At 41.3% G+C, this 21,630-nt stretch overlaps 1 protein-coding gene across 5 annotated transcripts in view; it reads left to right on the top strand.

Annotated features, from left to right (window-relative positions):
• The window catches only part of ARHGEF10 (Rho guanine nucleotide exchange factor 10), a 180,649-nt gene that overhangs the window by 145,532 nt on the left and 13,487 nt on the right, over nucleotides 1-21,630 (top strand). For all 5 annotated transcript variants that reach the window (XM_049902646.1, XM_049902647.1, XM_049902644.1 and 2 more), the window contains 2 exons: nucleotides 2,666-2,808; nucleotides 18,077-18,251. In XM_049902646.1, coding sequence (XP_049758603.1) covers nucleotides 2,666-2,808; nucleotides 18,077-18,251 — 318 coding nt within the window. The remainder of the gene's footprint in view (nucleotides 1-2,665; nucleotides 2,809-18,076; nucleotides 18,252-21,630) is intronic.

The raw sequence follows: 21,630 nt of genomic DNA, 5'->3' as shown, positions 1-21,630 counted from the left end.
AAGGAACTTGGGAATTGTGTAGGAAATCTCTAGATTTTTAAATGTTGTTTCAAAGCTTTATTAGTTTGCGTTCCAAACCAAATACCACTAGGGGCTGGATTTGGTAGGGGCAGCCCGCCTGGGAACTCTGGCCTAGAGTGAAAGTACCCAGGGAGAAGTTATCATGAGAAAGGCAGTCTGTCGGCTCCAACTCAGTGCAATGTTTTAATGTCTAACATTGCAGTCTTTGACCCTTCTTAGAGGATTTTGAGATGAGCACACACGCACACCGAATCTGTACAAAGAACAGCTTAGGTCCTCAGAAAACAAAGTCCAGTTGTTAGGAGCTAATCCTTAACCGAAACAAGGTGTCTGAAGTAGGGTATCTCATTTTTTCTCTTGAGTTCTTGCCTCGGAGGAATATGACAGTGCTGATCAGTAACAGGACATCGGTATGAGGATGCTGACAGACTGACAGAAGTAGATAGAGCTTTGAACTAGGATGTAGAAAACCTGGATTTTCCTGCCGTGCCATGCACTTATAAACATTGCGAATTTTGGAGAAAATAATATTTCCACTCTGAACCTCTATAATCCCATCATAAAATGGAGACTATGATGCTTCAGAGGGTTGTTGTGAGTACCCGATGAGATGGTGTGTGTGTGCACGCGTGCGTGTCCGCGTGCATGTGAACTGTGTGTGTGAACTGTGCGTGCACGTGTACGTATGTGTGTGTGAACTGTGTGTGCGTGTGTGAAATGTGTGTGTGCATGTGCATGCATGCGTGTGCGTGTGAACTGTGTGTGCATGTGTGTGAAATGTGTGTGTGTGTGAACTGTGTGTGTGCGTGTGTGAACTGTGTGATGATACACAGGCCCCGGTGAAGACATTATAAGTGGAAGGCAGCCCAGTGTCCTTTGGGGCTAATAATTGTCCTACATCATTCTTGAGCCTAATTGTAGCATTAGAACATCTCCATTAAAGTTGGATTATAACTTAAAAGTATGCCACAAAATTCAAAACTTGCATAGTTGCCTTTTAATACACCTTAGCTTAAAATGGTTATTCATAAACAGGTCTTGTATTAAAAGGTTCAGTGCTCTAAATACAGAACAAGTTATAAGAAGTAAATCTAGACCTTGCTCTTTTCCTTGAGCAAAGCATTTTTATTTGATTAGGAAGTTAAAGGTGTTGGTGAACTAATAGTTTAGTTATTTTTAAGAATCTTGGCTAATTGATATTAAGTTTGAAAACTGAAGGACTTATTTTAATTATACATAGGATAATTATATCAGTTATTTGCTTTTAAAATTTATTTAAATCATATTTAATTGAAACCCAAGCCATTGACTCATACTTTGTATGAAGCCTGATAAACTTCATCAGTAGCTCTTTGAAAATATTTTCAAACAAAAATATTTTTATCACTTCCTGTGCGACGAGGAATCCCTGGGTGGTACAAATGGTTAAGCGCTTGACTACCAGCCAGAAGGTTGATGGTTCGAACCCACCCAGAGGTGCCTCAGAAGACAGGCTTGGTGATCTGCTTCCAAAAGGTCACAGCCTTGAAAATCCTGTGGAGCAGCACTGTCCTGCACACATGGGCTCAACCATGAGGCAGAACTGACTCAACAGCAGTTAGTAACATCAGTATGGTGCAGGAGAGAGAGCAAGTTCATCAAAAGAGAGAAATTCTTTTTACCTTGATTTTGATTTTAAACCAAAAAAAAAAAAAAAAACCAAACCCATTGCCGTCGAGTCAATTCTGACTCATAGCGACCCTATAGGACAGAATAGGACTGCCCCGTGGAGTTTCCAAGGAGCGCTTGGTGGATTTGAACTGCAGACCTTTGGTTAGCAGCCATAGCCCTTCTGATTTTGGTTTTAAATGTATATAAAATCTTGTGACGTAGTACATGAACCAAACCCACTGTTGTCGAGTTGATCCCCACTCACAGTGACTCTGTAGGACAGGGTAGAACTGCCCTGGGTAGGGTTTCAAAGGCTCTAAATCCCTTTGGAAGCAGACTGCCACATCTTTCACCCGTGGAATGGCTGATGGGTTTGAACCGCTGACCTTTCAGTTGGCATCTGAGCATTTTAACCACTGCGCCACCAGAGCTCCTTTATGTAGTACATATCAAGAGATATTTTAAAATAAAATACGTTATGGGGAAATTTAAACATTTGCCCACCTATTTTGGATCCAGTTTTTTATAATGATGACTAAATCATAATATGTATTATTATTGCAATAATAGTATTTATTGAACACCTGTGTGCTAGGTACCTTGCTGAACGTCTTACATGCATTGGTCATTTTTAATTCTCACAATAGCCTTTGAGGCCGGTGGTAGTATAATTCTCATTTTTATCCCCAGAAGGAAACTGAAGCTTATGGTGAATAAGAAATTTGCCCTGGACACATTAAGTGATTGACCTGGAGTCATACCTGATGCCTACTGACTACGGTTACTCTCTGCCTAAACACTATGTTAATTCACCTTATTGAAGTGGTGTTAAATCTTAGAACCCTAGACACACCTGTAACGAAGCATAAGTATTGAAATTGTAGGTGATCTGTTGATTGACTTATTTAATGTGGTCTGTGGTCCTGTACCTTTATTGCTGATTACTGTTTATAATAGAATTTGAATGTAATTAAAAGAAATATTTCCTTTTTAGATGGATCATGGAATTCTGAGCCTCAAAAAGTGATAAAATTAGGCGTCCTGCCAGTTAGAAGTCTACTGCTGATGGAAGATACATTATGGGCTGCTTCTGGAGGCCAAGTTTTTATAATCAGCATTGAGACCCATTCTATAGAGGTAAGTTATTTTAAGTGACAGCACAGTATGGAAAAGATGCCTTTCAGAAATATCCCCTATTAATTTCCAATGTTGGAAGCCAAAGAAAGACTCTGGCACCTAGAGAACTCAGGCAGCCTCTCGCTTGTAGGCATGCACCAAAAGAAAATTGTGTCTAAAATTTGTTTGGAAAGAAAGATTAACTAAAACCTCGAGCAACCATTTTCTAACCATTTGTCCATGGGAATTATTGTTCATTGTTTAACTATTAACAGAAACATACTACTTTAAAAAATATATTCATACATACATGTAGGTAGACTTATCTGTAGGCATATGTGTGTGCAGGCATGTATGTTCATATGTATAAAATGAACCACATAGGGGACACATTTATGGATACTTCTTAAACATAACCAAACACCTTCCAAAATTGGTTTCCTGGGTTTGAAGGCTTAGGACCATATACTCATGGGACAACTCAGTTAATTGGCATAACACAGTAAATAAAGTGTATGTTCTACATCCCAGTATGGTGAGTAGTGTCTGGGGTCTTAAAAGGCTTTGTGCAGTCGTCTCAGGTACAGCTATTGGTCTATAATTGTCTGGAACAAGAAAAACCAAAGACTCAGAGAAGTAAGTAGTCAATGAATAGTCTACGTGAACCACGTCCTCATCTACTTTGAGGCCAAAAGAACTAGATGGTTCCTAGCTACCACTACCGACCATTCTGATCAGGGCCACAATAGATGAATACTGGTAGAAAGGGAGAAAAACGTGAAACAGAACTCAAATTCTTAAAAAAATCTAGACTCACTGGACCAGTTGAGATTAGAGGACTCCCCAAGACTGTTGCCCTGAAATACTCTTTAAACTTAAACCAAAATTATCCCTTGAGGTCAATTTTTAGGTAAATAACAGATTGGCTCATAAGATAAAGAATGAGTAATGCACCCCTTTAAAAAATCATCTGTATGAGACCAAATGCTAAAAAGTTGCTCTAAAGCAAAGATGAGAAGGTAAGGGGGCAGGGAAACTAGAGTACTAGAAATGGTACAACTAGATCGGAATGAATGAGAATGCCGATACATTGTGAAAGACATAACCAATGTCACTGAATAATTTGTGTAGGAATTGTTAAATAGGAACCTAATTTACTGTGTAACTTCTACCTTAAACACAATAAATGTTATTTAAAAAAATATATATACGTACACACACAACACAAACACACACCCACTTCTCACTTATCAACATGATTTAGGGTCCAAAGACCAGGTCATTATGCAAAAATCACTGTTAGGGAAAAATGGAGGATAACCACATCACATCACAAAATGGAAGATGACTACATTATTACATAACTGCCAAGCAACTGAGAACCGTGGCCCAGCCAAGCTGACGCATAACCATCACAGCCGGTGTTACTCTTGCCTTGCACCTCGGTGTTCGTTACTGCCAGACGTATATCATTAAGTGCCGTCGAGTCAGTTCCGACACAGTGAGGAGTAGGTGTGTATATGTGAAGAAGCAACCAAATGTTCTTCTGTAGGTGAATGAATAAATGTAACGTTCAGTGATAAAAGGAAATAAGCTGTCAAACCATGACAAGGCATGGAGGAGTCTCAAATGCGTATTGCTAAGGGAAAGAAGCCAGTCTGAAAAGGCTTCATACTGTGTGATTCCAACTATATGTCATTCTGGAAGAAGCAAAACGATAGAGACAGTGAAAAGATCAGTGGTTGCCAGGGTTGGGGGTGAGGCAGGGTGAATCTGTAGAGTACAGGCCATTTCTAGAGAAGTGAAACTATTCTGTATGATGTCCTAATGGTGGGTGAATGACGTGCTGTGTCGGTCAACTCACGGAACTGCACAGCACAGAGAGCGAACCCTATACAAACTGTGAGTTTAATAATGCATCAAAAATATATATTTGGTACGAATGTAATAGAGAGTCCTGAAGTACATATGGAAAATTAACATTTGATCAAAATGGCACTTCAAATCAGTGGGATAAATGCATTGTTCAAGAAGTGATAATGAGACAGCTGGCTGGCCATTTGGAAAAAATAAAGCTAGATCTCAAACCCCCATCTCCTTACCATTCTAAACATTCCATTTGGATCAAAATTTTAACATGAAAATGAAGCCGTGAATTTATAACATAAAAAATGGTAGAATGTTTTTATTACTTTGTGGTGGGAAAAGCCTTTCCAACCATGGCACAAACCCAGAAGTTGCCATAGTAGGGAAAGAAAAAGATACATTTAGTAAAGTTTCTTAACTTTTTTCCACTCTAATGTGTGTGTGTGCATATATACATGTATATTTTTTATGTATATATATATGTGCATACATACATAAAGTTTTTATAAATAAATTCAGAAAATGTTTGCTGTATATATGACCAAGAATTGATTTTCTTTGTATACAAAGAATTCTTACTAACTTTAAAAAGTTGACAGCCAACCTAATAGTGAATGTTAAGAGGACATGAAAAGGCAGCTTACCAAAAAAAAGAAATGTAAATAATCACATACACGCACACCACACACACACACACTACAGAATAATCACACATACACACCACACACACACTACATATAGACACACACATATACACATTAGCCTCATTAATAACTAAAAATTGTGACTTAAAACAAGATACCATTTTTCAGATCCCATGAACTGTTGCTGTTGAGTTGATTCCAACTTACAGCGACCCTACGCAACAGAGTAGAAGTGCCCTCTAGGGTTGCCAAGGAGCGGCTGGTGGATTTGAACGGCAGACCTTTTGGTTAGCAGCCAAGCTCTTAATTGCTACGCCACCAGAGCTCTTTTTTCTGATTGGCAAAGGTTGAAAGTTGAATGCCGTCACATTGGCGAGGGTGAGGGCACACAAGCCGTCTGACACTGCTGGTGGAGGTGTACATGAGTGCAGCACCTTGGAAGACAATCGTGTATTACCTGTCAGCGTTCAGAGCGCGTCTCTTGCCCTAGAAATTCCACTGCTAGGAAGTCATAGGTACACTTGCATGAATATATGTGAGGATATTCGCGGCAACGTTGTTGGTCGTCACAAATAATTTGAAATATTTTAAATGAACATTGAAGGGGGTCCGGTTAAATAACGGGATCCTTTGCAATCATAAAAAAGAATATGTGTAGCTAGTGATGCAGGGGTATATTATAAGGTGGAAAAAGGCGAGTTGCAGAACAGTCTGTAATTAGTGTTGTGGAGATGGACATACACACACAGGGGGGCAAACGCAGCTTCTAATAAACATTGTGTGTGTTAGCTAATGGTGGTATAACGTGCACACACGCATGTGTATGTTTGCAATTGCATAAAAACTTGTGAAAAGTAATACAGAAACCTGTCACTTCTAAGTAGGGGAGTGGGAATGGGAGACAAAAGGATGAATTTTACCCTATATTCTACCTTTTGGATTTTTTAGCCATGTCCGTATATTGCTTTATTATAAAAATTTATGCAGATTCAGTTTTCTCCCGTCTGTTCATTACCATCTCTAGCTAAGTAGAAACTCTGATAACATGTTTTTTTCAGCCAATGAGACGAGTCGTCTCAGGAATAATTCCTTTGACCTTCTCAAAAAAGTCACAGACGGAGGGATCGCATTCCGTTAGAATGGCGAATGCAGTTTCATCTCGGAGGGCTCTGAGGACATGTCTAAATGGTTGTTCTAAACCTCCACAAATTTTGGTAATAAGCTTTAGTAATTATGGACTTCTAAAAATATTTGTGTAGACTGTTCTTAGAAGGCATTTATCAATTTGTTCCAAAAACCCACTGCCGTTGAGCTGATTTCAACTCATAGTGACCCTATAGGACAGAGTAGAACTGCCCCATAGGGTTTCCAAAACTGTAATCTTCATGGAAGCAGACAGCCACATCCTTCTCCCATAGAGAAAGCAGCTGGTGGGCTAAAACCTCCAACCTTTAGTTTAGCAGCCGAGCGAGCACTTTAGCCACTGCCCACATCACTTCACTAGGGGCCTGTAAACTATTTTGCTGATTTTTTATGAAACACATTTTAACATATTTACAAAACCTATTTAAAGACATATTCTGGTGACATGCTTTATAGTCTCAAAAACTGGAATTTAGGTGTCAGCCGCGGACTATTGACAATGATCAGAGTAACAGTGAATTCATCAAAATGCAGATTGATATCATCTTAGACTAGGGAAGAAATCTGAGGGTGTGTATCCTGAGGCCTCAAGAGGTTAAGTTCTTGTTAAGGATCACGAGGCCACACACGTGTGGACAAAGTTGCAAATAACAACTAGGTCTCTGGACTGGGACGTCTTAGGCTCTTTCTGTTTTTTTCTCTTTTGTTTGTTTTGATAGTGTCTCCAGCCTCCTCAGTGAAGAACTTGCCCCCTAAAGTCAGTAAAAGAAAACAGTCTACTGACTGGACGATGGCTATGTGGCCACACGAGACAGTTCACAGTAAGAGAGGGGAAAAAAAAGTCATTTTCAAAAATACAGAGCACAAGATAGTATTTTAAATTATTTTTGCACAATATTTTTGTAGTAACTTACTGTTTCTACTTCTATCCATCTGATACTTACTGTTTCATGTACCCTGTGTTGGAGCCCTGGTGGCACAGTGATTAAGAGCTTGGCTGCTAACCAAAAGGTCAGCAGTTGGAATCCACCAGCCACTCCTTGGAAACCCTATGGGCCAGATTTACTGTGTCCCTGTATGAATTGGAATTGACTTGATGGCAGTAGGTTTGGTTTTATGGGTTTATAGGGTTGCTATGAATCGACTCGATGGCAATGGGTTTGGGGTTTTTTTTGTTTGATTTTAGAATAAGAAATCTTCAGTCAAGCATTGAGCAAATAGTTAATGAATGCCGGCACTGTGTGGGCACTTTGACAGATGCTGTGAACAGCTTCTTGACTGATTTTTTTCACTTTCCCTCCATACCATCAACAGTATCATCTTAGTAATTACGTATTTTAAAAGGCAAGGTTCAAATTCTGACTCAATCATTTACTACCAGGTGATCATGTATAAACCAATTAACCAAGCCTCATTTGTTTGCTTTATAAATTTAGAATAATTCTTACCTCTCAGGCTGTTATGTAGATGAAAGAAAATAGAAAAGTACCTAGCAAAAAGCACTCTAGTTGTGGTTCTCATTTATTAATAGGATAAATTATTATTAAAATAAATATAATATCTAAGAGCCAGAAATAACATTTTATTAGCCTGTATTTGATTTGTTTTCACAGAGAGGGAATTATACTACTACAATGACATTTCTTTAAAACACTTCTCCAAAAACAGTGTATTATTTTGGTCATAAATTAATGCCAAAAGACTGAAACCATGGTTTCTTACGAAGGTGATTCCAGACTGAAATAACGTTTCCAAAGTATGACTTTATTATAATTAAAATATTATTTCCACGTGACCTAGATAACTTATATGCTATAAACCTTGGAGACACAGAGAAAAGTAGTACGTTTGGAACCAAATGTAAGTCTCCTCTCTATTTTTAGTACCAAAGTAAATACATTTATATAGAGAAAAGTAAAAGCCTGCTCTCTCCTGAAAACCTGAAATTCATCACACAATTCCTGTGGTGCAGGAGAATCCACAGCTCAGATATTGGCACAGCTCTCGAGATCTAAAATCATGATACATCTCCACCCTGCTGGGATGGGGTGCCAGCAGTAGCGGCCGAAAAGAAAGATTCCAGATACGTGGGCAACATGTCGTTGAAATGACGACAGGGTCTGTCAGGCTGCAGGTTTGGAGAAGGACTTAGTGCGTGGATGGAAGACACGAGGTACATCCTGAAGCAACTTTTGGAAGAAAAAGCGTATCCCGAGTATAAGTGTCCATAAAGTAATTTTACTCTGATGCTATAGTTGGTACAATTAAAAGTTGAGGATGGCCCAGGCTCCTGTCCCCAGATCTGGCACGTAAAAGCGGAGCAGCACTTGACAAACTACTTAAAGTTTCTGACCCTCAGTGCTTCATTCGTACGACAGGGCAGAATATCCACCCCTGCCTTCTTCTGAGGGTGGTTGTTAAGAAGAGGGGACAGAACACGTTATAACTGCCAAATTGAAAGCTACACTCACCTGGATTTTTTTAAATAGATTTAGGGTTCTTCTTTTTCCTTTCCCCACTACGTGTGGTTTTCTACACTGGGTTTATTTAATTTATTAAAATAAATTAAATTTATTTTAATTTAAATTTTAGAGTGTTAGAAACATGAGTACCTTTCTAAAAGTAGGTTAACATTTAGGAAAAGGCTAGTAACTATCCTGAATTTCTGGCAGGTGCTCAGGGCACAGATTTGTTTCTTAGAGGCCCAGATTTCACAGTTTATTTCAGTGTAACTACTATAAAACCAAAAACCAGACCCACTGCCGTCGAGTCGATTCCAAATCGTAGCAACCGTGTAGGACAGAGTAGAACTGACCCACAGAGTTTCCAAGGAGTGCCTGGCAAATTGGAACTGCTGATGTTTTGGTTAGCAGCCATAGCACTTAATCACTATGCCACCAGGGTTTCAGAAATAGCTGTTTAAAATTAAAACCTGTTATTTCTACTCTTGATTTTCTACAACATACTGTGTTCTGACCAAAAAAAAAAAAAAAAAAGGAAAGGGAAGAAAAGGACCCCCTTCCCAATCGAAGAGAAAAAGAGAATAAAATTCCAAAAAATAAAATAACTAAAATCAGACTAACAACAGCACAGTGATTTTATGAGTTGGTGTATGTTTTTCTCTTAAATAAATTCTTATCATTCTTTAGAAGAAAGACAAACACAGAGCACAGACAAAATCAGCACAAAGTAGCAGAACAAACCCAGGATTCCTAAGCAAAACCGTATACCAGTCCGTGTCTGCTTGGACCCCTCATGGTGCAGCGGTGAAGCGTTCAGCTGCTAACCAAAAGGTCAGCAGTTCATATCCATCAGCTGCTCCTTGGAAACCCTATGGGATGGTTCTACTCTGTCCTATATGGTCGCTATGAGTCGAAATCAACTCGGTGGCAATATGGATGGGTTTTCTGCTTACTTTCAGAGCCGTTTAGAATCACACGATTTTAAGATGAAAGGAGACATAGAGGTCCCGCTACCCAATTTTCCTTTTTTCAGTCAGAAGAACAAGACTGAGAGAAAGTAACAGACATGCCCAAGGTCACAGGGCTAAATGTTCATGTAACTCATCATCCCGCAGAAACATGTAATTACTAAAGTACTGGGCATTGTGCAAAAAAACAAAAACCAAGACAACAAAGATGAGTAAGACACAGACCTTACTCTCAACTCCCAGAAAAGTTGGGGCACCCAAAATAGGAACAGAGTGCTGTAGAAACTTTGAGGATTACACACAGCTCCGCCAGGGCCATCAGAGAGGCGCATCAAGCTGATATCTAGGGTCGGGACTGGCTGCGTAATTTGATGAACCCCTTGTTCAAAAATTACTGAGAATTTCAAGATGGCAGCAGCAGAGTGTCAACTCAACATGGGGCACTTAGAGGAGCCCGGAGTGCTGTGTGACTGCATGGACTGTGTCCGCCCGGAGTGCTGTGTGACTGCACGGGCTGTGTCTGCCTGAAATGAGCCCTGTCTAGGAGTAGTAGGGATTCACTGGAAGAAGGAATGGAGGAGAACGTTTCAGAGAGAAGGAACAGCGTGTGTAAAGGTGGTGAAAGCCGATCCCTGAGGAACTGCAGACACTTTCCTTTGCCTGGACATAGAGGGTGGGTGTGAGAGAGTGCCGGAAGTGAGGCTGAAGCAGGTAGGCACGTGTCTTTTCAAAAGAGACCTCTTAATACAGGGGAACTTGCCTTTTGTCTTGTCAGCTAGCTGATTTTTAGACTATCTTCTTTTAAGTATGCAAAGGAGGTTCCTCAGGGCTCGCTCTGAGCTCAAAGGAGGGCCCCGTGGACAGTGCTGGGGAGGCCCTGTGCCCGCTGAAAGCAGTCACGTTTGACTGTATTTCTTGTAGCAGGCTTATGTATAGTTTTCTTTTGAACACCACCATTGCCGTATGTAATGGTGAGCCATTTCAGAAGATTATTTTGCCAGCAGTTAAAGATTCTAGTGTCTCGCCAGAGATCAGAGTTCTTTGGTCTCATCCTAAGGCCTTTGTTCTTTCCCTGTTTTACTTCCTGTCTAAAAGGATGAAGACAGGTTAACTCTCAGGTTGCTGGTCTCTGTACCTCGTTAGATTGTAGGACTGTTTACTGACACAAGAGAGGCTTATAAGGAGAATAGTAAGATGGCTTTCTCAGGGGTGGGCAATGAGCAGTTCTCATTTGCCACGCTTAGTTTGAGGTGTAAGTAGGATTTCCAGGAGGAGGTATTCATTAGGCAGTTGGATATATAGTTTGTACAGTGATTTACTCTTTTACATATATATATCCCATTGCTGTCGAGTTGATTCTGACTCATAGCCACTTTATAGGACAGTAGAACTGCCCCACAAGGTTTCCAAGGAGAGAGTGGTGGATTCAAACTGCCAGTCTTTGGGTTAGCAACCGTAACTCTTAACCACTGTGCCACCAGGGCTCCATATATTTGTATTGCTTGTGGTTGTTGAAGCTATGGGAATAGGCAGGCTTGTGTAGAGTGAAGGAGCTGGAAGATCAGGCCACAGATACTGACCACTTACGGGTACAAAGAGAAAGATGAGTTCTGATAGAAGTCTGAGAAGGAGTAGCCAGAGCACAAGATACAAGACCAGTAGAGTACAGCTTCTCAGAAACCAAAGTGAGAAAGCATTTTAGAAGCAAGATTGGTCATCAGAGTTTAATGTAAAGAGAAGGCAAATAGGTAAGTAAGGTTTAAGAAATATCGTTGAGACTGACCAAGAAAAAAAAAAGACTCAAATTACTAAAACCAGGAATGATTTTTACTACCAACATTACTACCAACCTTACAGAAAAAAAAAAAAAAAAAAGGATTATAAGGGAATACTATGTAGAATTGGAAATCTTCAAAAATGAAATGGAACACATAAACATCGATATCCTAGGCATTAGTGAGCTGAAATTGACTGGTATTGGCCGTTTTGAATCGGACAATCATATAGTCTACTATACTTGGAGTGACAACTCGAAGAGGAATGGTGTCGCGTTCATTGTCAAAAAGAACGTTTCAAGATCTATCCTGGAGTAAAACACTGTCAGTTGCAGGGTAATATCCATACGCCTACAAGGAAGACCAGTTAATACGACTGTTATTCAAATTTACGCACCAACCACTAGGGCCAAAGATGAAGAAATAGAAGATTTTTATCAGCTGCTGCAGTCTGAAATTGATCGAACATGCAATCAACATACATTGATAATTACTGGCAATTGGAATGCGAAAGTTGGAAACAAAGAAGAAGGATCAGTAGTTGGAAAATATGGCCTTGGTGATAGAAACAATGCCGGAGATCGAATGATAGAATTTTGCAAGACCAACGACTTCTTCATTGCAAATGCCTTCTTTCACCAACATAAATGGTGACTATACACATGTACCTTGCCAGATGGAACACACAGAAATCAAATTGACTACATCTGTGGAAAGAGACAATGGAAAAGCTCAATATCATCAGTCAGAACAAGGACAGGGGCCGACTGTGGAACAGACCATCAATTGCTCATATGCAAGTCCAAGCTGAAACTGAAGAAAATCAGAGCAAGTCCACGAGAGCCAAAATACGACCTTGAGTGTATCCCACCTGAATTTAGAGACCATCTCAAGAATAGATTTGACGCATTGAACACTAGTAACTGAAGACCAGACAAGTTGTGGAACGACATCATATATGAAGAAAGCAAGAGGTCGCTGAAAAGACAGGAAAAAGAAAGAAAAGACCAAGGTGGATGTCAGAGGAGACTCTGAAACTTGCTCTTGAGTGTCGAGCATCTAAAGCAAAAGGAAGAATTCATGAAGTAAAACAACTGAAGAGAAGATTTCAAAGGTCCTCTCGAGAAGACAAAATATTATAATGACATGTGCAAAGAGCTGGAGATGGAAAATCAAAAGGGAAGAACATGCTCGGCGTTTCTCAAGCTGAAAGAACTGAAGAAAAAATTCAAGCCTCGAGTTGCAGTAGTGAAGGATTCCACAGGGAAAATATTAAACGATGCAGGAAGCATCAAAAGAAGATGGAAGGAATGCACAGAGTCATTGTACCAAAAAGAATTAGTCGATATTCAACCATTTCAAGAGGTGGCATATGATCAGGAACCAATGGTACTGAAGGAAGAAGTCCAAGCTGCTTTGAAGGCATTGGCGAAAAACAAGGCTCCAGGAATTGATGGAATATCAATTGAGATGTTTCAACAAACAGAGGCAGTGCTGGAGATGCTCACTCGTCTATGCCAAGAAATATGGGAGACAGCTTCCTGGCCAACTGACTGGAAGAGATCCATATTTCTGCCTATTCCCAAGAAAGGGGATCCAACCGAATGTGGAAATTATAGAACAATATCATTAATATCACATGCGAGCAAAATTCTGCTGAAGATCATTCAAAAACGGCTGCAGCAGTGTATTGACAGGGAACTGCCAGAAATTCAGGCCAGTTTCAGATAAGGATGTGGAACCAGGGATATCATTGCTGATGTCAGATGGATCCTGGCTGAAAGCAGAGAATACCAGAAGGATGTTTACCTGTGTTTTATTGATTATGCAAAGGCATTTGACTGTGTGGATCCTAACAAACTATGGATAACACTGCAAAGAATGGGGATTCCAGAAAACTTAATTGTGCTCATGAGGAACCTTTACATAGATCAAGAGGCAGTTGTTCAGACAGAACAAGGGGATACTGATTGGTTTAAAGTCAGGAAAGGTGTACGTCAGGTTTGTGTTCTTTCACCATACCTATTTAATCTGTATGCTGAACAAATAATACGAGAAGCTGGACTATATGAAGAAGAACGGGGCATCAAGATTGGAGGAAGACTTATTAACAACATGCGTTATGCAGATGACACAACCTTGCTTGCTGAAATTGAAGAGGACTTGAAGCACTTACTAATGAACGTCAAAGACCACAGCCTTCAGTATGGATTACACTTCAACATAAAGAAAACAAAAATCCTCACAACTGGACCAATGAGCAACATCATGATAAACAGAGAAAAGATTGAAGTTGTCAAGGATTTCATTTTACTTGGATCCACAATCAACAGCCATGGAAGCAGCAGTCAAGAAATCAAAAGACGCATTGCATTGGGCAAACCTGCTTCAAAGGACCTCTTCAAAGTGTTGAAGAGCAAAGATGTCACCCTGAAGACTAAGGTACGCCTGACCCAAGCCATGGTATTTTCAATTGCATCATATGCATGTGAAAGCTGGACAGAGAATAAGGAAGACTGAAGAAGAGTTGACGCCTTTGAATTGTGGTGTTGGCGAAGAATATTAAATATATCATGGACTGCCAAAAGAATGAACAAATCTGTCTTGGAAAAAGTACAACCAGAATGCTCCTTAGAAGCAAGGATGGCGAGACTGCGTCTTACATACTTTGGACATGTTGTCAGGAGGGATCAATCCCTGGAGAAGGACATCATACTTGGCAGAGTACAGGGTCAGCAGAAAAGAGGAAGACCCTCAACGAGGTGGATTGACACAGTGGCTGCAACAATGAGCTCAAGCATAACAACGATGGTAAGGATGGCTCAGGACCGGGCAGTGTTTCGTTCTGTTGTGCAGAGGGTCGCTATGAGTCAGAACCGACTCGACGGCACCTAGCAGCAACAACAACAAGTAGAATTGTATACCAACGAATTAGATAATTTAGATGAAATGGACAAGTTTCTAGAAATACACAAACTATCAAAACTGACTCACGAAGAAATAGAAAAATCTTAATAGACCTATAACAAGTAAAAAGATTGATTTAGCAATTTGCAAAAAAAAAATGCCACAAAGAAAGCTCAAAGCCAGATGGCCTCACTGGTGAATTGTACAAAATATTTAAAGAAGAATTAGCACCAGTCGTTCACAAACTGTACAAAAAATAAAAGAGGAGAGAACATTCTCCAATTCATTCTATGAGGTCAACATTACTCTGGTACCAAAATGAGACAAAGACATCACAATAAAAGAAAACCATTACCCAATATCCCTTATGAATATAGATCCAAAAATCCCCAACCAAACATTAACAAACCGCATCCAGAACCGTATAGAAAGGATTGTACACCATGACCAACCAAAAATGACTGAACTGGCAATTCAGGAGGTCATTGGCAAGTAAAACAATGGGGTGGATATCACCTGACACACATTGATGAGATACAAGAAGTAGGGGTTCAGGACAGCACCCACAGACTGCTCGAAGAAACCTGACTGTAAGGGAAAGGAGAAAAAGAGGGATACAAAGCCTTTTCTTTATTCTCCCTCCGCCTGCCCTTTTTTTCTTATTATTAGTTTAAGATTAGTGAGACTTGTCCATGTTTCAGGGCTGAATAGAAAAAGTAGAGGAAGGGTGCCAAGTCTAGGAGGAAATGGGAGAGCAGGGCATGAAGGAGCCAGTGTTGGGGAGGAGTTTACCCAGAGCAAGGCAGAAAGAAAATTGCCGTGGATTTTGATAAATTTTCAGGTTGAAGAATGGAAAATTGAGGGAGTGTGTATGTCTGTGAGCTGCCTCCGCCTGTGAAGTAGGAGGCAAAGTCAAGGGCATCAGAGGTAGACAGGGGTGTGAGGAAGAGGATGGGGAGGTATGGGAATCAAAAATATACCAGTACTGGAACAATCTGGAATCCACACTCAACCTTCCTATCTCCCAGGTAAGTACCGTTTCTGCTGCACTACACTGCCTGTACTTGCAGACATCAGAGATCTTGGTAAACTTCAATTTGTAAAAATATTTCTGATCTTTGTGCCTAATGAGTCATGTCCTAGTAGGGCCTAGGAAGTACAGTCTATATTTAAGAGCTAAGTCAGTGACTCAGGGGTTGCTTTGTAACTGTGAACATGAGTTTATTTCCATTGATAAATATTTAAATTAAATTTTGGATTATTGAAGTAGCTATGAGGAAATCATATGCATATAATAAGCAGACATTTACAAAGTTGGATATAACGGGCATTTTAGAAATGGGGTGGACTTTAGTGATCACAGAAACTCCTTATATTGATGAAACAGAGCAGAGGGATGAAGTGACTTACCTAGCCAAGAGGTCTCCAGATCTTTACTCCAAAGCTGCCCTTACTCAGCCCAAGGCCCTCCACATTTCCTCACTTTAAAGTTGACATGGAACTCTAGTGAGAGAAAGCTTTGCTGCCAGTAGACAGATAAGTAAATGTGAAGCCAGAACGAGACTTGCAGTGATGTGTCGTAGAGCAGCTCACCCAACCGTACCTGCTCAGTGAAGAGGCACAGGCACAGTTCTGCTTCCTTCATCACCATCGTGGCCCCCGGGCACTAGACTTCAGGAAGCTTCCCCCTCCTCGTGCAGCTTCTTCCCTCAGTCTCTTTAGCCCCTGCTTATACGTCCAGCCACATCTATCTTTTCCAGTGAAATCTTAGATTGAAAAGAAGCTGTGCTTTAGGATATGGTATTTCAGATCCAACTAAAATAGATACTCTAATATAGTCATCTTCATTTTTAGCGTATTTAATTCTGTACCAACCAACCAATCTGTTGCCATCGAGTCAATTCCGACTTTTAGCTACCCTATATGTGTCGGTACATCATTAAGAGTTTAATTCAATGAACCTTTTTTGTGCATCAGTTTGATGCCAGACTCTGTGCCAGAAACTGGGTATGCAAAGGGGGATAAGCACAATCTTCTCAGTAATTTAGTTGATTATAAATGGTCATTCACCTTCTGAAAAGTTGCAGAACAACTCTTAGGTCAGAGATGTAAGTCTTTTTTTTTTTTTTTTCGTGCAGGATTTCAAGTTATACTGCTTAAATTTATAGAATTATATAGAATTGTAGTCTGTGTAAATTTCAAGAATTTATTTAGAATGGTATTTCTTTACACTGTATCTCTAAGACTCATTCCTACCCCTCACTCATTTCCACCAATTCCTAATAGGCAGTAATCGCAGCAACACACGTTTCTTGCCAGGCACCAGCCGTGTGCGAGGCCAGGTGGTATGTGAGGTACTAGTAGTGCAAATGGCTGCAGCATGGTTCCTGCCATGAAGAGCTGCAGACGTCACGCATACACGTGAGAAAATAGATGAGGGCATCAGATAGGACAATAAGGGACCCTGACAGAGGTAGTTCTGGGGTTCCCTGTAGACCAGGGTTATAAGGATAAAGAAGTGGGGCTTTAGCTGAGCCTGGGAGCTTGGGGATGACTTGGTCAAGTAGAGAAACCAAAAGTGGCTCTTCCAGGGGAACAGAAGTTTGGAGGAGAGAATGCAAATTCAGAGAAACATGGGAAACCCAATTTTGAAGGTGTTCCCTGCAGAAAGAGCTCAGGGCAGTAGAGCCTGACTTTTAAGAGGACCTCACAATCAAGGCTAGCGAGGTGAGACTATTCTGTGGGCAACCAGAAATTTGAAATGTTTTTGAGAATGGAGTGACGAGGCGACATGCCTGGAATCAAATGGAAAGTGACTGACCTCCTTGGGCAGTTGCAGACTTTGTAGTTGCCAGATAGTCCCGTTGCTCACTCCCACCTCTCTGTTATTTTTCCTCCTTTTGCCTGCCCACTCAGTGGCCTTGTGTTTACTTTTGGACACAACCCTGTTATTTCAGTGCTTCCTTAGTGGGATTTGGAGCCCTGGTGGCCCAGTGGTTAAGAGCTCAGGCTGCTAACCAAAAGGTCGGCAGTTTGAATCCCCCAGCCACTCGCTGGAAACCCTCTGGAACAGTTGTACTTTGTCCTTTAGGGTCACTATGAGTCGAAATCAACTCAGCGGCAACAGGTTTGGTTTTCGGTTAGTGGGATCTGGGTCTTTTGCGTGCTTATGGTGGCTATATGTCTTCAAAGTTGTAGCTTTCTCAGCTCACAAGGGTGCTATGATAGTTAAAAATTTTTTAAGTTCGGTGAAGTACTTTGATCTGCTTGGGGTAAAAAAAAACACAGGAGTGTCTGTAGTTTTAGAGTAACAGTCTCGATTGTGTTATAGATCACTGAACGTGCCTGCGGAGTAGCTCCAGAGTTCCACCAGGGCCGTTCATGGTCAGGACAGATCACACAACGTGAAGCCCTCCTGTGAACTTCAGAGGACCGATCTGAACAGACTTTGTGACACAGTGTTGTAACCTACAAGTACATTCCCCTTATACTCCCATCTATTACCTTCTCATTGATTTTCTCAGAATCAGCTTGAGGCCCACCAAGAAGAAGGCATGGTGATCTCTCACATGGCTGTGGCTGGCGTTGGAATTTGGATCGCCTTTACATCTGGGTCCACACTTCGTCTGTTTCATACAGAAACACTTAAGCATCTCCAGGACATCAACATAGCCACCCCTGTTCATCATATGTTACCAGGTAATTGGGTTTGGATTTTGTGTTTTAATGTGCATACGTTTCTCTTCTGGTATCTCGCAGCTTTTGTTTCATTGACCTGAGTGCTTATGGGCAAGCACGTATTTTTCTAAAGCCACTCAGAGAATCTTGCTACTGGCCATATTTTCCCACCACTGTCTCCACTGGTGAAATGGTGTTGGTGCTAGAATTCTGGTTCCATTCACCTCTAGAACCAGGGCTCTCAGTGCCTCTATATTCTTGAGGCCATATGGAACTCCAGGCAGACTCAATGACTGCCACAATTAGCTGTGCCCCATTCTCACCTTTGCTATTTGGCACTGGTCTAGTTATACTTTTTCCTGCCCTTTAGGTAGTTCCATGACCATTAACCAAACCAAAAACCAAACCCATTGCTGCTGTGTCGACTCGAATCATAGCGACCCTATAGAACAGAGTAGAACTACCCCTAGGGTTTCCAAGGAGCAGCTGGTAGATTCAAACTGCCAACCTTATGGTCAGCAGCCATAGTTCTTAACCACTGTGCCACCAGGGCTCCTCCATGACCATTAAGAGGGTAAAATTACAGGTAGCAGTCAGCTCTAGAAAGATTCTGGGACATCTAAATTAATTGAATATCCTATATCACCCCAAGAACGGACTAGCCATTTGGAAGGATTCACTTCACCAACTTTCTGGGCCAAGAACTGGGCCAAGAAAGGGATAAGTCTAGGACCCTTAACCTTATCCTGAGGGCCGTGGAAGCCTTTGGAGTCCTGTACACTGTGGGGTCTCTCTGTGGATCAAGAATGTAGGTTTTCAAAAAACCAGTATCTGTTAATCTTAGAGGTAAGCCTTCATGACTCATAAGCATTTCCCCTCAAGTTGTGCTGTTGTCAATCAGCTTAAATCACTGGGCTTTCAGTAACCTAACCGTATAGTTTTGTAAAGGCTGGTCATAATCTAATCATGCTGGTCTCAACCTTATCTTTAAAAAAAAAAAAAAAAAATACATGTTGGGTTGGCTTCATGGGCATATGACCTGTGCAAACGTTGACTCAGAAAGGCCCTACGCTTGGTTCAACACTGCTGTTGCCATCTTAAAATTCTTAGTATTTTTTGAACAAGGGGCCCCATGTTTTCCTTTTGCACCATAACTGGCCTGAAGCAGGGCCTAGGCATGAATATTTTTGGAAACTCCCCAGAGGATTCAAATCCAAAGCCAGAGCTGAGAACCATTTTTCTATGCTATACGGTTACCATACTTGTGATATGCTAACAAGGCCGTAAACATAGTTAGGACTGAAATTTTCCTTCTAATAAAGGTTAGGGTATCTCCCAAGTAGAGTTTCATTGACCGCGTAAACAGTCGGTGGCTGGGAGAAGTAGGGCTGGGAAGGACATGACCACAGTGTTGATTGTCCAAGTACCCTGGGAAAACTGCCATGACCTTTTTGGTCACTTGGATCTTTCCATCTCTAAAATGTATAGGAAAATGCTCTCTCCAATTTATTTCAAAACCATTTTGTGGAAAGAGAGATTCAGGGAAGTATATTGTGCAAGAGCTATCTATACACGTTCTGTAGTTCACTGTCGCAGCGCTCACTTTAGAGCCGTGGTTGTTTACTAAAAGGCTGGAGCTCTCCGCAGGTGTCACATGGCAAACAGGGAAACGTGGGGCGTCTCCGCACATCACTTGGAGTGTGTTCAACTGATCTGAGGTTTTACGTGACTTCTAGATGGAGCCCTGCTGGCGCAGTGGTTAAGGGTTCGGCTGCTAACTGAAAGGTTGGGAGTTCAAATATGACCTTGCAGTTAGCAGCCAGAATGCTCCTTAGAAGCGAGGATGGTGAGACTTCGTCTCGTGTACTTCGGACATGTTATCAGGAGGGACCAGTCCCTGGAGGACATCATGTTTAATAAAGCAGAGGGCCAGCGAAAAACAGGAAGACCCTCAATGAGATGGATTGACACAGCGGCTGCAATGATTGTGAGGAGGGCTCAGGACCAGTCAGAGTTTTGTTGTGTTGCACGTGGGGTCACCATGAGTCGGAACTGACTGGACAGCACCTGACAATAACAGAACATACTAATGTATTGTTTCCTAGTCTTGGTGAAAAAGCTACCTTCTGGTAACTACAATTTGAATGTATTTTCCTGTTTTTAAATAGAAAAACATTACAACAAGCTTTGTAGGCTGTTTATTACTTGATACAACCACTCATGAGAGAAGTAGATCATTTCCATCTGAGAATATCTGCTGAAATTTATTCTCTGGAAAGCAATTCAAATTGTTTGTTTGGTATATACCTCAAATATTGTCATTTAATAATTAGAAAGGCCCCTGTGTATATTGAAAGCTCCAAGATAGCATACGTTTAATCCTGAGATACATTTCAGACCACTTTGTTGAATAAAATAAAATATAAAAGTCTGCCCTGTCTCTCCATGATATTTTAGAATTCCAAAGAAGGTGATGATTCAGTATCCTTTGAGGTGAGTAAAAATTAAAAAAAAAAAAAGGTAACATTAACCGAGGGCTTAAAATCAAGTTTCATTTTAAAATGCCAAGTATTTGTTGGCAAGGTTGTTAAAAGAGAGGAAACTGCACAATATAAATTTGACCCTTTTACAGAGGAAATTGGGGGGTTTTAAAAAACTACGGCTTTTGATAATCCCACTAAGGCCAGTGGGGTAGCTGGGCCCCCTCACGCACGGCGGTGAGAGAATGGCTGTTCAGCGGTAAGACACCAAGCAGGCAGTCTGTTTTATGTCTTGGTTTCACAGGTTTCGGGGAGGCTGCTCTGCCCAAACCTCTCCTCCATTACTTTGTCCGAGGCTAGAAGCTCTCGTAGGACCAGTGTGTTACTTCCTCGTCAACTGCTCAAATACAGGCTACCCTTGAGCAGTGACCAGTTAAACCGTTCCAGTCAGCATCTCTAAATGGTGGTTAGTGTATTACCACTGTGCTTTCCAACAGAAGCAGCTAGGATGGAAGCTGGAACGGGGGATGTGCAGCGTGTGGGCCTTGCTGGAGGCAAAGAGAGAAGAGACTGATCCAGGCGTGGGCGGTGTGGGCTGGCCTGTGGCTCTGCACAGCGGGAGACTCTGGGCACCCAGGGCAGCACTGAGACAGCAAGCAGGGAACGTGGGCGAAGAGGCACCTGAAAACGGAAGCCAGGAGGGGGGAATGCTAAATGCGGTTTTAGCCCCCCTCACGGTTTCACTGGGAAGCCTGTGTTGAATCGTCAAGTCGGTTTGTAAGAAACGGAGGGAGAAGCTAAGAACAGAGCCTCAGTGATTTCTTGAATAGAGAATTTACAGAGGGACTTTTCATCAGCCTAGGACTGGAATTAGGTCTCCAACTTGGGTGATTTGAGAAGTGGGCTTTAGCAGTTCAGGA

This window comes from Elephas maximus, chromosome 12 (assembly GCF_024166365.1).
Source record: "Elephas maximus indicus isolate mEleMax1 chromosome 12, mEleMax1 primary haplotype, whole genome shotgun sequence".
Lineage (NCBI taxonomy): Eukaryota > Metazoa > Chordata > Mammalia > Proboscidea > Elephantidae > Elephas > Elephas maximus.
This window is presented reverse-complemented; position numbering and strand designations above follow the sequence as displayed.